This window comes from Lacerta agilis, chromosome 6, assembly GCF_009819535.1.
Source record: "Lacerta agilis isolate rLacAgi1 chromosome 6, rLacAgi1.pri, whole genome shotgun sequence".
Lineage (NCBI taxonomy): Eukaryota > Metazoa > Chordata > Lepidosauria > Squamata > Lacertidae > Lacerta > Lacerta agilis.
Window position 1 is genome coordinate 47,518,893 of NC_046317.1, and position 16,440 is coordinate 47,535,332.

Below are 16,440 nucleotides of genomic sequence, written 5' to 3' on the forward strand. Positions count from 1 at the left end.
TGAGTAGGAAACAATGTTGTTTTCTTATTGCCTCAAATGGGGCATAGTGGCAAAAGCAATCCAGGTAAAATTCAAATGTGTGCTTACTGATACATTTTTGAAAATGATATTGTCAGTGCCTGCAAGGAGTGCCATTATAGTGTGCTTAATCACCCGTTAAAGTTTTCCCAGAGCTAAATCCAGGAACAGAACCAAACAGATCCTATTTATGATATTATACATGTAATGTTTTTATATAGAGGTGCCCATGTGATCACTAGAAAACGTCTGTCCCTGAGCACATTGGGCATTTAAATCAGAAATGGCCTTTTGACTGCCATTAATTTGCCTCCAACTTGCTTTTGGTGTATCCTTACCACAGGAGAGGCATTTCTAAGGAATAAGGGCAACATTTTGCTCCAGGGGGTTTCCTGACAGAGACGTACAGCAGTGTGGAAGCATTCCTGGCAGGCAGCCACCCACTGTGGAGGGTTTCCACCCAGCCCCCAGCCAAAGCAACAGCTTCTGCTTTGGGATTGCTTTGTGTAAGAGTTGGTTGAGCAAGAGATGGGGAAAGGAAAAGAGAGGAAATGGGTGTGCCTGTACAAGCATGATAGTGAGATGGACAGGATACACTAGTGGCTTATGGCTGGTGGGTTCTACAAGTCACCCACCAAATGACAGTGGATTTGTACTTTATCAGCAATTGTGTTTGCTGCAGATAGGCTGTGGTTTCCTGCAGAAAATGCACAGTGTTTGAAAACAGGCATATTTGCTCCTATACCCATATACACTGGTCTGGGAGCCCTGGTTAGGTACAGTCCTATGACACATTAAGGAAGAGTATCTGTCACTAACACTTTATGTATGCACATCTTTTGTGGGGAACACCAGCAGGACAGCACTAAGCATGATTCCTGCTTAAAATGTGTAGCTGTGCTAGATTCAGCTTTGTTAACAGCGCTTCCGAAACACTGTCACAGTGCCTTACCTGCTCAGGTAAACTGCCTGATGCATGAGACATCCTAAAGCCATTTAAGCAGGGAAGGGGGAGTTGAATGCCCATGACTGCACACGCTACCACTTGTGGTGATGGCAATTCAGTACTTTGTTAAGATGCAGACAAAATTTGTACTGCAAGGAAAGGGTGTATGGGAAACACAGCAGAATGTATATTGTGCATTGAGGCATAGTGGTCTGTCACAATTGCTCCTTCACTGATATGAGGCCTTTACCACTCTCCTAGGCAGCAGTTTGCCTTATCTTGCTAAGCAGCCTTATTCTGCTAAATCATGTAACTTGTCTGCTTGCCAGCCTAAACATCAACAAGAGATAGTGTACGAGTATACAATCAAACCTCGGTTGTCGAATGTAATCCGTTCCAGAAGACCGTTCGACTTCTGAAATGTTTTGCAGTCAAGGTGTGGCTTCCGATTGGTTGCAAGAACTTCTTGCACTTGAGCAGAAGCCGTGGTGGACGTTCGGGTTCCGAAAAACGTTCAAAAACCGGAGCATTTACTTCCGGATTTTCAGAGTTAGGGAGCTGAAACGTATGGTAATAGAGGCATTCGGGGACCGAGGTTTGACTGTACCACCTTGGAAGGATCCCAGCCTAAATACCCACCCATAAGAGATAACAGCTACCTTAGGAGGATCCCGTGATTAACGATCATGGGAGTGGTGATAGGCTCATTCTTGGCAGTTGAGAAGGAGATGGGGGAAAGACACAAACAGTCCCTTATGTGATAACTGCCTTGGGACATAAAGTGGCTTTCATGTGGGGACCATAATATAGAAGCCAACATCCTGCAATACACCTGATTTGGGGTGTGTGTGTGTGTGTGGATCTGCCTGAAACCTCATGTACAAGGCTGATTCACCGACACTCATCTCAAAATGCTGTCATTAAACTAAGTAGATTTGATTCTAAAAATTCAAAACTACTCAAAATATTTCTATGATTGCTTCGAGGCAACCTGTTTGTTGAGCATTAATTCTGATTTGATTGTGAGAAGATTGTACTGTATAAAGTTGTGTCAAGCAATTGTTACCTCACACTTTGCAGTACATTTGCCTGTCACTTCCCTTACCCTGGAAAGACTTTTCTTTTTTGAAATGGGTTTGTTGTGCAAGAGCACTAAATCCACTCTAATGGTGCAACCTGAATTTGCTGGTATCAGTTGATCCTTTTATTTGTTTGCTGCCTTTCCAAAGTTAAAACCACGCTCAAAGTGGCTAGCAACATGGCTTATTCTACTTAAAACTATCCTATTTGTTTATAAGGTATTCTTTTTTTTAAAAAAAATTATTTTTTGTATCTATCATTCTGGAAAATTTGGAAAGGGGGTATTTCCCTTATTCCCCACTTCAGTGAGGAATAAATTACAGCTGTTTCTTTTTGCTTTCTCCAGAGGACAAAGAGAAAGTAGCTGCTACCCCAAGTTCTTTTGCATTGAGTAAAAGGGACCGTGGCTGCTGCTGCTTTTCATAGGGAGAGGATGCTTCCCGCAACCATTTTTGTCTAAGAGTACAGAAGGAACTTCACACTGGTCTAGAACCACTCTCTACTCCTGTCTTGTTCAAGAAGTCTGCGACAAGCAACTGCTGTAGTTCCACACCAAACCATCACTGGTAATGTGGAAGTGCTATATTTATTTATTGCATTGATATCCCACCTTGTTTCTCCAAGGAGCTTGAGGCGGTGCACGCTGTTCTCCCCTGTCCTCATTTGATCCCCACAACTACCCTGTGCAATATGTTAGGCTGAGAGGTATTAGCTGGCCCAAGGTTACCCAGTGAACTTCAGGGCCAATTTAGGGATTTGAACCTAGGCCTCCCAGGTCCTAGTCCGACACTCTAACCCAGGGGTCAGCGAACATTTTCAGCAGGGGGCAACTCTGGGGTTGCACGCTCTTCTCGCTTTACTGGCCAAGGGAGCTGGCGTTTGTCTGCAGACAGCTTCCAGGTCATGTGGCCAGCATGACTAAGCCGCTTCTGGTGAACCAGAGCAGCGCCTGGAAATGCCGTTTACCTTCCCACCGGAGCGGTACCTATTTATCTACTTGCACTTTGACGTGCTTTCGAACTGCTAGGTTGGCAGGAGCAGGGACCGAGCAACGGGAGCTTACCTCGTCGTGGGGATTTGAACCACCAACCTTCTGATCGGCAAGCCCTAGGCTCTGTGGTTTAGACCACAGTGCCACCCACGTCCCATTTAGTGATATAGCATGCAGGAAATGGCCCTTGGATTCCAAGAACACAACAGTGCCATCACATTTTCCCTTCTTGCTCTCCTGCAGTATCAGCCCCTTTGCCACATGCACAAAAGCCTTCATCGCCAAGGCTAATGCCATATGCACAACATTTGTCTATGTTGCCTGGAAACCATGGTGCAGATCCATTACTAGCTCTGTAATTTCTGTTTGAAAAGCTGCTATCATTGCAAACATGCTCCTGATCTTAATAGGAGAAGGGCTTTGGAAACTCGCTGGCACTATTTCCTTGAAATAGCTTACCTGCTTACCTGTGTCAGCTCCTGTCTTTGATTGACAACTGATTGGGGACAAGACTGTAGTTGGGTATACAGCCCCACCAAAATTAATGTGTGCCCATGTTGGTGTCAGAGAATAACAGTTGAAACTAGTGCTGTGCTAAAGCCTCTCTTCCAGTTTCTCAAGTTTTCTTCCCATTGTGACAGAGGCTACCCCCACCCCCGTCTTATTCACAGGGGTGCTTTAGAATTTCTGATCTGGGGTTAGGGACGGAGGTTTTTTTTTAAAGTTTTCAACATGAAATACAATAAAGTCAAACTAATCTAAAGAGAAGGAAAGAATAAAGCAAGAACGACAGAAAATATTAAAGAAAGAAACAGGAGAAGAAAGGAAGAAAGAACAGAAAGAGAACATTGATCTCTGATAAAAACTTTGACAAGTTTTGAATAACTTCTGCAACGAAATACTCTACCAAGAATATGGGCAATTAACGTTAAGTTTAAAAATATGCAAATATGCAGTCAACAAGATAATGATGGACCTATATTGAGGATGACGGAAATCACAATATATGGAGCAATATATGAAAGAATCATATACAATATACAATATATGTAAAAGATTATTTGTATGTGAGGTGATTTATTTTCTTTTTTGTGTGTTTTGTGGTGGAGGGATTTAATGTCTAAAATAAATAAAGATTAAAATAAAATAAAAAAAGAACAGAAAGCAAAGAAAAAGGTAGAAAGGACTTCTAACTATCCGCCTGTCAGATATAAATTCAATAGTTCTGCAAAATAGTCAAATGTTCAGTCCAAATTCATATTCAGAAGCTCCCCCTCTGCTTGGTGATTTTCCAGTCTTCGATCAGGGACCCTCCAGTTCAGTATCAGTATCAAAACCTTTATTGGCATCACTTACAAACATTCAAAATAAATAGGCCAGTATGATCTCGTCACCATATCATCAGTACTGTCACTTGCCAAAGGGAAAAAGGGGCCAGCAATCTATTTCACCTCTGTGGGTCTCCAACAAGGGCAGGGTCCTGTAATTTACTTCGGCAGCAAAAGATCAAATAGAGGAACTTAGCTACCTCTCCAGTTCATTACCGCAATTCTTTCAGTTCAAGCAGTCCAAGGAATATTCTCCAAATAAAGTTATAAAAGTCTACAATAGTTATCCTCCAGTCCAACATCACAACGTTGCCTCCAATATTAGGAAACATTTGATCCATCTTCTTTATTTCCTGGATGGGGGAGAAATTTGATTCAGTTCACATTTAAAGGTAAAGTTGCCTAATTAAAACTTTCCAAAAGAGAACGGGAACTAAAACACAGCCATCCTTCCAAACCTGCACATTTCCAAATTTTGCAGTGCAGTTCTCCAGCTGAGTACTGTGCACAACAATCCATACACTAAGGGAAATGTTTCTGTTAGTGAAAACAATATAGAATGATGTATGATATTGGAGGAATTTGCTTTGCATAAATGCATATATTAGAATAAATACTCATGAAATTTCATCATGAGGACTTTTTAAAAACAGAAGCAGCAGCAGCAGCAACAACAACAACTTGCAGACTGACATGGAAATGTCAGACTTCTGTTTCAGTGTATCTGAAGAAGTGTGCATGCACACGAAAGCTCATACCAAGAACAAACAAAGTTGGTCTCTAAGGTGCTACTGAAAAGAATTTTCTATTTTTTTTCAACTATGGCAGACCAACACGGCTACCCACCTGTAAATGGAAATGTAGCAGACTCCCGTAGTTGAAATAAAGACACTAGACACCAGTATTTTAGGTTAATGGGTCATTTTAGGTTAATGACCACCCCAGATGTATTTACTTAGGGGGGGGTGACATTTGGCAGTCACGGGTGGGTGGCGCACCGAATGTCTGCCATGCGTGCTGTTCCGTGGACCCAAGTGGCTATCCCACGCCTGGGAGGGCACCTCAGCACCCCACCCCCCTCAGGAGCGCGCCCGCCCTGGGCAGCGCGGGCATATGCTGTCTCCCACTTTGGTATTTTAGCCCTTTGCTCAGAAAACACAGCCAAAAAATCTTATCAGCATATAAAGACGGACAAAGCTGAAACACCCCACTGTCCCCAGTCTCAGGCGGCAACAGGTACAAACAGCAGGTATGGAGAGCGATTTGTCGGAACTGCAAATGACAGCAATTGAACCGAAATGCAGGTCCACCGCGACTGCAGTGGGAAGCAATCCAAATCTGAAAACAGAACTTTGCATTTCATATACATTCTGATCCAGTGGTGTTTTAAGATGCCAGAGCTGCGGAAACAACCCCTGCTGACTACTCACTATGGGGTGCTGATGAGAAGCAGGGCAATACTGTATGCTCTAAGCAGGTGGGAGGGCAGAAAAGCTGGTAGCTGTGTGGAAAAACAGCAGGGATGTAAAGGATTCTCATTATGGAATCAGGAACGGGACTCAGGCCACCTCACCAGTCTGGTTTTTCTTCTTCTCACCTCATTCATGCTGTGCCCATCATCACTTCTCAGCCTTTGGGCTAAGATCGGGTGGTATTGTAATAGATAAAGGGCAGTGGGTCAATTCACTTGATCGCTGGTCTCTATAGCTTGCAGTTGAATGGATGAACTGCTGGCATGGAAAAGCTCTGCCCACAATGTAAATAATAATAATAATAATAATAATAATAATAATAATAATAATAATAAATTATTTATACCCTGACCATCTGGCTGGGTTTCCCCAGCCACTCTGGGCGGCTCCCAACGGAATATTAAAAATACAATAAAACATCAAACATTAAAAACTTCCCTAAACAGGGCTGCCTTCAGATGTCTCTTAAAAGTCAGATAGTTGTTTATTTCCTTGACATCTGATGGGAGGGCGTTCCACAGGGTGGGCGCCACCACTGAGAAGGCCCTCTGCCTGGTTCCCTGTAACCGCACTTCTCGCAGTGAGAGAACAGCCAGAAGGCCTTTGAGGAGGACGTCAGTGTCTGGGCTGGACCATGGGGGTGGAGACGCTTCATCTGGTATACAGGGCCAAGGCCGTTTAGGGCTTTAAAGGTCAGCACCAAGACTTTGAATTGTGCTCAGAAACGTACTGTATGACCTGTGTTCTGGCTATTTCACACATGCATGTTATTCACAGATATTTCAGGCAGGAAGTGATGATGAGACCATAGTATTCTCTCTGGCAATGTGTCTGAAGCAGCTGGGTTTTGGATGCTTTGTGCCAGTAAAAACCTTTAGTCATCTGGGCACTTTGCATCTAATTAGCATTCCACTCCCATCTCGTTTCTTAGCACAAAAGTCAATACCTCATAAAATGTGTGCTAACCTCACTGAGAAGTCTCTTATGATTGTTTGGGCAAACACACCATAATGCCTCTCACTTCAGCTCTTGTCCTAACCCTCAAGCTCCATCTTAATCAAAGCTCCTTTTGTGCAAACCAATCTCTGCATCAAACTCTCTACCTCTAGACATATATTCTGTTCCATTTCCTCGGCTTTCGATCTTGTGTGGACAAACAAGCATACTCCTCAATTTTTTGCAGGGGGGAGGGTGCACACTCCAGAAAAAAAAAACATTTTTGATATTTATAGGGGCATTCAGCTGTTTTCTATGCACATTTAGCATTTATAAAAATAATATAATAATTCTGGCCAGAAGCCACCCGCTGATTCAAAAGGAAGAAACACATTTGTTCAGAAAACACATTAAGACGTGTACAGGAATTTCAAGCAACAGGAAACAAGTTCAGATGCTAAGAACAGCCGGGGGGGGGGATACAAAACATACCTTCAATCAAACCCAAGGCCACCCATTTAGCTTCCTTCAGTGGGGCACCCTCTATTAAACAGCAGCAAACATATTAACACAAAGGGGCTAAGTTGTGCCAAGGCCAGCCCAATACATTTTGGCACTTGAGGTGGAGCCCAAAATGGAACCCCCCTCCCTACCAGGGAAGAAGGGGTGAGGGAAGATCTACATCAGGAACAAGGGGAAGAAAGATTGACACTGGGATCTGCTGCCCCAGTAAAGCCTGACGCCTGAGGCAGTCACCTCACCTTGCCTCGTGTGTGGGACAGCCCTGAGTTGCGCCATCCCCAATGTTGTGATCTCCTCAGAACTATTAGAAGTGCACTTCTAGTACCTGCTTCTGTACCTGCACACAATCCAGGAAGCTCAGGTTGACATGGTTTCCAGAAATGGGACAGCTCTCATGAGGATCTAGCTCAAGGTTTTAGCAAGAAGCAATTTCCATGCATATGCTAGTCATCCAAAGTGCGTCAAGTTACAGAAATGATTTGCAGCCGCTGTCTTATGCCTGCCATATGAAGGAGCCTTGACCTTGCCTCGTTGGTGAGCTTTGACAAGGTCACAGAGCCAAGATGATGTTGGCTGCTGCAGATTGAACTGTGCCTAATACAAAAAACACAATTAGGATCCTCGATCCAGATACGATACGCAGTGTCCTCGAGACAGCTGCTTCCACATTGTTCCGTCTACCCAGTAACCTGGGTTATAAACGGACAAGCATTTATTGTACAACAAAAGCTAAGGATAATCTCTTTGAGGCTAGTATAAACCCTTTCACTTCTAGCAACAAACACTCTTTGGACTTCAATGCCTGGTACGATGGTATCACATCCACCACAGAAAATGGTATCTTTAATTAAATGAAAACAATCTTTTAGAGAATTGTGTTCTCTCCCTCCCCCTCCACTGCCCCAATTTCTCTTTCTTTTAACTTATAAAGTCATACCCACATGTTGTTTGAGATTGTGCTTTTTTCCTTTGGAAACAAATGTTAGACCTGACAAGAGCTGGCAGCTATGATTCAAAATGTGCAGAAGTCCCCACCCCACCCCAGTCCTGATCTTGAAATGTGTTCTTTGTAATGTGAAATGTTTCAAAGCTATTTTGTTGCTCAGACATTTTTAATGATGTGTTCCTTGTCACCTCTGATTGGAATGAAGGCCTTTAATGTCTGGGTTCTATTTTCTTGCACTGTGGGTATCTAAGGTGAGTATTCCCTTCTCTTCCAACATAGAGAGGCTACATTTAGTGCAAGGAAGACATATGAACTAGGGAACTAGGAAACAGAGAGCAACTACAGAGAAATTGTTCATGCACAAAATACAGAATAACTCCAAACCGTCCAAACCCTTTTGTTTCCAGTGTACTTATTTATTCATTTCCATATAATAAGCATGGTTATATCTTTGAAGTCCAATCTTTTTCAATGATGTTTTTCTGCTTCTTTCTTATTCTGGAAGAATGGGCTTGGCTCTTCTGACTTTGGCTGGATTATCTGGATCCATCAATTATAGAATGAAAGAACAGTTGTGCTTTAAAAGTTCTGACTGTTGAAAAGTCTGACCACTCATGCTATAGTATCACTTGTTCTATATTACCCCTCGCTATGGCACATGCCACTCAAATACTTATTACATATTAGTCCATATCTTTCAGGCTACATTTAGGGTAAGGTTACCAGATTTTTTTCAATGAATCCAGGGACACTTTTCAACTTCAATGGATTTTGTATTGGGGCTGATTTGTAAATCCGGGGACTGTCCCCGGGAAACGGGGATGTCTGGTAACCTCAATTTAGGGGGCATGTGAATTCCACGGCAAGTGCCAAAAAAAACTACAGAATTTGGTTCTGGGTACTGAATCCAGAATTTAATTTTTAAGAACAAGTTTCTAGGCCACATGGTTGAAAAACTGGCTTGTGGCAACCTCCAGTGAAATCTCTGAAACTACAGAGGAACCCAGTAAACTTCTCAGTGCTCAGCAGTTATGGCTTCAGTGACTTACAGCACTATCTGAACCATGTCTATTCAGATGTAACTCCTATTCAATTCAATGCATGTTAGTCCCAAGTAAGTGGGGTCAGGATATATAATATATAATAGCTGCTCATTTCTCTCCATGGTTACTTACCGGAAAGAGAATAACTTGTTCCAAATAAGCAAAATTGTGTGAAATTTTCATAATTTATACAGTTTGCAGAATTGGTGCAGAATATAGCTAAACATTTTATTTTATTTTATTTTATTTTATTTTATTTTATTTTATTTTATGTAGAGTATAGACTGCCTTGGTATTATGGCACCCTGTCAGCGCCAGCTTAAGCTGAGCTTTGGGAAGGAGACATGAGGCTCTGGCAGGGTCCTAGAGCCCCACCTATGTCCTTTCCAAAGCCCAGTAAGCACTTGCTCCGGTTTGGGAAGGAGAAAAGAGGACTCTAGAACCCTGTCAGAGCCCTATGCCTCCTCCCTGAAGCTGATCCAGTGCTAAATGGGCTTTGAGAAGGTGTCTTTCTCAGCAGTGCAGTGTGACCGCACCACTCACACTGCCCTAAATCTTCCTCTGTACATAGCCAACAATGTGATAATTGTGTGCCATAGTGCAATGACTACTTACTTTCTTTATTTATTTATTTTCTATATACATCTGTACGTACCCTTGAATAAAATGAAAAAGGGGGGAAACAAAATGGGAGGGTGCAAGCAAAAAGAAGCAGGTTTTAAAATATATACCTTAAACATAAGGGGGTCGGTTATATAATGAGAACATGAACTGCTAACCAGTTTAAAGAAAGAAAGAAAAAGCTCAATGCTGATTGCACTTCTGTTGTCACAAAAAGGGAAAAGGTAAAGCCTCAAATCAACAACATTAACATAAAGAGGGGAGGGGAGGAAGAAGGGCACTTCCTGGTAACAAAGAATATTTGCCACATTTGAATGGATTTAAATCACACCTTAGGAGTCAAAAAGCTGAAACAACGAACTGACTCAGAAATGCTGGCAGTTATTTTGAGCCTTCATTGAAGATAGACATGGTGCTGGGAGTCTGGGGAACCGTAAGGATAATTCCTATGTTTTGAAATGGGGGAAATTATTATATAGGAAATTATAGACCAATCACTTTAATTTCAGTATTTAACCATATGCTAGAATATGAAACAGCTGCCCTTTGTGCACATAGCAGTAGTGTGCCATTAGGAACAGCCAAAATGGATTTAGCGGTACTTATACATTGAAGTGGAATGTTTCTTTGGATGGCATAAAAATGGAAGGATTGCACCAACTTAGGTATGGTAAGCTTTGAAAAATCAATAGAATGAAATGCAAGAAACTCATGTGAAAGAATAACTAAACATGCAATGGAGGACAACCAGCTCAATTTCACACTCCTGTAAATGTGGCTAATACCATTTAGAATGCAGCAGGAATTATAAATGTATGGCAAGGAGGACTTCCAGGTCCAATGGTGACTCACAAGCAAAGGAAAATGCTTTTGATGGAGGCCATTTGTTGTCAGAGTGGCCCGGTTTGGTCTTTTTTTGCTTTCACAGCATGCTGAGCCAAGCCAATGTTTGGCTTAGTGTGTTATCTGAAGCCAGGTTCACGGTTAAGCTTCCTCCTCAATAACCATGCACTGTAGCCAAGGTTTTTTTTTCTAGGCTAGGCTATTCAGATGACAAGTTCAGTATGATGTGGGAGGGGGGAAAGACGCTGGAGGAACAAAGTAGCTCAGCTGTGAGGCCTTCTTTGAGAAGCTGCAGGTTTGCATGGTTTGGATATGCCATAGTTTGACTTACTGTGACAGTCAACATGTCTTGATTGTAATGCTGGGTTTGGGCTTGGGCTAGATCCCTTGGCATCCCTTCCAACTGACAGATTTGTGATTCTTAAGATTTCTGTGAAGGTTGTGAAGTGTAGGTTGCCTGAGGCATACCTGAGCAGAGCATTGGTCTTTTTAATAGTTCTGGCAAAGGTGCCAGTAAAAGTAAGGTAAAGGACCCCTGAATGGTTAAGTCCAATCAAAGGCGACTATGGGGTTATGGCGCTCATCTCACTTTCAGGCTGAGGGAGCCGGTGTTTGTCCACAGACAGTTTTCCAGGTCATGTGGACAGCATGACTAAACTGCTTCTGGTGCAATGGAACACCATGATGGAAACCAGAGCGCACGGAAACTCCGTTTACCTTCCCGCCACAGCGGTACTTATTTATCTACTTGCACTGGCGTTCTTTTGAACTGCTAGGTAGGCAGGAGCTGGGACAGAGCAATGGGAGCTTACCCCATTGTGTGGATTCGAACCGCCAACCTTCTGATCAGCAAGCCCAAGAGGCTCAGTGGTTTAGACTTGTTAATAGTTCTGGCAAAGCTGCCAGTACCTTCCCTTTGTTGGGGGGGGGGGATTAGCTGATGTGTAAGTTATTGACCAGAGACAGTTGTAAAAGGAGGAGAGTCATTTTGGAGAAAGGAACATGCCTTTCTTTGAAGGTAATGTCATCAAGCTATGTGTGTGAAGAAATCTCAGTCTGGAGAAAGGGAGAATGGGAAACAGGGACAGCGCAAGACATTCTACCACTTGAAGCAAAGCCGCTGCCACCCCACATGCTGCTCCCTCCCAGTGCTGACCTCATCCCTTCTCCTCCTCCTCCTTCTCTTGATTTTGCAGCTACAGCAGCAGTGGCAGTGCAGATGTTCTGTGGCTATCCAGGTTTCCCAGCTGACAAAGCCTCATTCTGATGAATGACCCTAGGGAATGTGGGGTCCTTGCAGAGCAAAGCAAGGTGGGCCAGGCAGCCTCAAAGAGTGCTGTTTTGCCAGCACTATCTCAGCGAATCCTTTTTAGATTTAGCATCAGAGGGGCAGGCAATCTCTGAACCCTTCCTCAGAGCAAAATATGGGTGATCTGCTGCTACTGAATAGCCCTGTTGGAACACAGCTGACCACTATGCTGCAAGGACAAGGGGGCAGCAGCACTCCTAGAGAGCTAAATGGTGGGGGTGGGTGTTCACATTCTATGCCCTTCCTAACTAGCTGCCTGATGTGAAGACCTCAGTGCAACGAAGGAATGGGTTGACCTTGCTGAGGAAAGGAAATCTTAGGATGCTGGTTGCTCTCCATGAAATCTGACATGGAAGCAGCGGGTTTGGGGGCATCTGTTGCAGATTCACAGTGCTAATGCTTAACTTGCACGTTTATAAATACACAAATATTACACAATGCCAGTAAGCCTCCAATGACCTCCTACCAAAGCAAAGCAAACCCGGACAAGTACTGCACCCCTGAAACACTGCATCATTTTGAGAACTGGGGTGCATGAAAAAGTATGTTCAGCCTCAGGGCAGGACATTACTGTTGTCATCCTATTCAGCTTTCTGCTGCTCCAATATTGAAATTGTTGTCCTTATTCTAATCTTGCCACTTGTCTATTCTCATTTCATCTACACATTTCTGATTCCTTCCAAGAATGTCTTTGACTCTCTCTCAAGAAGGTCTTTGGTTTTTTGGAACTATGAAAAAAACAGAGAAATAAAATTTGGGGAAATGTACAGTGCTTCAATGGATGCCTTTTGAAGCCTGTTTTCCTGCAGGGGATCTTCAGACCAAGAATCCTAATTCTTGTTTGGCCTGTCTCCCAGATGGAGTTTATTAAAGACATTTGCTTTGTGGAGATGGACTGTATGACATTCTCTAAGCTGCTTAGGTTTCTGTTGGGCCATATTTCTACCTGTGTAGCCGCTTTCTGACAGGAAATGCTGTTGCCCTGGAGCTGAGTCTCCATGGTAACACTTGCTTTTCAGACACTCGGTTGAAAATGCTAGTATGAAGAGAGCGAGACTCACGCTGGAATACTGATTCAACCCAAGTGTCTGTAACACAGGCTGAATTTTAATACCACTCAGCTACCCCATGGGCTAAAAATACACACCATTCATTCTCTTCCTGAACTTCAGTAAGCATCTTAAACTGACTCTGCTTTTGCTGTAGCTTCTGCTGAGATTCAGAACTTCTATGAATCAGCTACAATTCAGCCAGACTGGAACACGTGAAGAAGTGTCCAACCAAAGAACTGCAGACTAGATTAAGAATTTGCCATTGTTCATGGGGAAATGAAATGGGCTTTTACACCAGTAACAAGTGAGGTGCATTGTAGTTAAATCTATCTAGGCTAGGAACACTGTTTACTTCTTGTTTCTGAGATAAATATATTTCCAGAGCATTTCTGACTGTACGCTGCAATTGTTATTGTTATTGTTATCCGTTTTTACTGTGTGGTGTGGGTATCTCATGAGAGTGCTCTTCCAGCCTAGAAGGTAATTAAACAGAACTTAACTTTTAGTGTTGGTATGACTAAAGCCACTGGGTTACATCCATAGAATCATAGAATTGTAGACCTGGAAAGGACAGGGAGGGCCATCTAGTCCAACCCCCTGCAACGCAGAAATCTTTTGCCTAATGTGGGGCTCGAACCCACAACCCTGAGATTAAAAAGTCTCATGTTCTACCAACTAAGCCATATTTAAACAACTAAAGGTTACTTAGAGTAGACCCATTGAAATAAATAGAACTACGTTGTTATTACACAACAATAAACAAACAACACATACATTTAAACCAGTATAAAAGAAAAAGAAGAATCTAAAACATATTCATATATATATAAATTAAAAAGCAGGGTTAAAACACCCACTGAAGGAGACCACAGATAATTCGAATCCAAAGGTCTGGCAGAAAGGAAAGTCATATTCATTAATTTCAGTGGGTCTCCTCAGAGTAAGATCAGCATTGAATCCTCACCTATGACTTTACTTTGTCCTACTGAAAGCAAGACTTAGCCCCAACTAAGTTTAGCTGGATCATGACCATTCATCACCTCCAGTGACAATGTCACATGATTTCGCGTTGCAGTAAGTTCAGGCACTGGCCTTGTTTCTAGTTTCCATCTCACTGTGCCAAGGCACAGCGAAGATGTATGTAACAAAGCTGTGGCTTTCTGCTTCTCCTTTTAAGGGCACTTGAAAGAAGGGAGAACCAGCAACCTTTGGAAGAGGTAGTATGGTTAAGCATGACAACCTGAACAAATTCTCTTTGGCAGTTTTCAGTGCTCTTTTCTTCACTGACTGCCACCACTGTTATGTCTTGCTTTAATTGTGTTCAGTTGCTCAAGTCTCTGCTTTGCACCCCAGATATTTCTGTTTGGCTGGGATGTGTCTTTCTTTGAACTCTGATAATGCCTCTGCTTGTCTAGATGGAGGATGCAGAGGAGAGTGTGATTTTGCAGAAGAGGGCAGTAGGTCACGTGGATCTATGTTGCTCTCCTGGCTTCCCAACACGACCTCTTGCTGCTGCTTCCCAAGAGGGAGAGAGGCAAGGCAGCAGGATGCTTGGCGCAGTGCAGGCGCAGTGGCTGGAGGGTCAGATTGGCTCTGCTGCCAAATTCACACTGTGCCAAGCTCCCTGCTGCCCTGCCGTGCACCCTCTTGGTAAAAGGTAAAGGTAAAGGACCCCTGGATGGTTAAGTCAAGTCAAATTCAACTACAGGGTGCAGCACTCATCTCTGCTTTCAGGCCAAGGGAGCTGGCGTTTGTGCGCAGACAGCTTTTCTGGGACATGCGGCCAGCATAACTAAACCACTTCTGGCACACGGAACACCATGACAAGTGCCAGAGCACACGGAAACACCCTTTACCTTCCCGCCACAGCGGTACCTATTTATCTACTCGTGCTGGTATGCTTTCGAACTGCTAGGTTGGCAGGAGCTGGGACAAAGTACTGGGAGCTCACCCTGTAGTGCGGATTCAAACTGCCGAACTTAGCAAGCCCAAGAGGCTCGTGGTTTAGACCAAATTGCCACCTGCATCCCTCTTGGCAAGCAGCAGCAACCCATGGTGTTGGGAAGCTGGGAGGGCAGTGCAGCCCCACCCCCCACCTGCCACTACTGTGCAAATGTGTGTAGCAATGAGCCTAGTGTACAAAAGTAAAAATTACATGTGTTGCTCTGCCCACCACTGGCATGTGGCCGCTGATTAGAACATGATGCTGAAGGGCAGATTTTGGTTGAACATTAGTAGAAGCACCCTCACAGCAACAGCAGTTCAGCAATGGAAGTAATTGCCCAGAGGCTGGGTAGCCTCTTCCCCATAGGAAGTCTTGCAGCAGAGGTTGGACTGTGCATGTGAAGAATACGACCCGCAAGTTTTCTCCTCTCCATGCCAAACTGAAACTGATGGCATGATGTTTCCCCCATAAGGCAGCAACAAGTACCTAGGCCCGGGTTTCAGTTTCTCTGATTCTTTGCCACAAGTTTGCGATTAGGCTACACAAATACTGTCTTTCAGTTCTGATTGGGGGAAAATATGTCTGAACTGTGGACTAGAAATAAAAAAGAAAGTTGACATCTGTTTGGATTCAATCCTGTTAGATGACGGTTTGGGCTGTTTTCCTAGATCAAAAGTCTTTGTCTCATCAGCTCTTTTGAGCCCCCTTTCAAAGTACTTTTCTTTACCAAAATGTTCTCATTATATTCAGCAACTACTCACAAGTTCAAAAAACCCAGGCATGCTGAGTGAAGATTCTATTTTGGGGTTTGTGAATTCATCCCATTGCTTTCTGTGCTTTCTTCTTTTCTCTTCCTCTGTGTCTGTCTTGTGGCCTTTTATCTCCTCTCCTATGCTAGCTAGCTCCCATTACCTTTTAGGTTTCACCTATTTCCTCCCTTCCTTCTCCTCCTAACATTCTCTGTAAAATTCGAACACTCTCAAAAGGCTGCTAATCCCTCTTCTGCCTAGTTTGCTTGTCCTCTTTCTTTCCCTGGGAATTGAATTGGTACTTTTGTCTGCTTAACAAATCTTTACACACTCCCCTTTGTTATTGTCTAGGGGCAAATTTATTCCCAAAGACAATGAGCTAATTCCTGCCATTTGTCTTCCAGGGCTTTGTGGCATTGAGGGAACTTTTAAGGAAAACTGTCCCCAATCTTCATAAATAAAATACCTACTTATGCATACACACACTTAAATGAACATAAAAAAGAATCATGGAGGCCTGGTCAACAGGGGCAGAGCCCTATCCACATTTTGCACTTTACTGCTTAAGTATCCACAGTATTGTTATGAGTTGTGTGGATAGGCTGAATGCCTGGACCCCTTTGTAATTCCTGGATCTAG

General features: G+C 43.3%; 1 protein-coding gene across 1 annotated transcript in view; it reads right to left on the bottom strand.

Annotated features, from left to right (window-relative positions):
- Positions 1-4,587: 4,587 nt before the first annotated feature.
- Positions 4,588-16,440, bottom strand: part of KCNC4 (potassium voltage-gated channel subfamily C member 4) — a 46,583-nt gene continuing 34,730 nt past the window's right edge. The window contains exon 4 of the mRNA XM_033152452.1: positions 4,588-4,716. Coding sequence (XP_033008343.1) covers positions 4,685-4,716 — 32 coding nt within the window. The 3' untranslated portion in view covers positions 4,588-4,684. The remainder of the gene's footprint in view (positions 4,717-16,440) is intronic.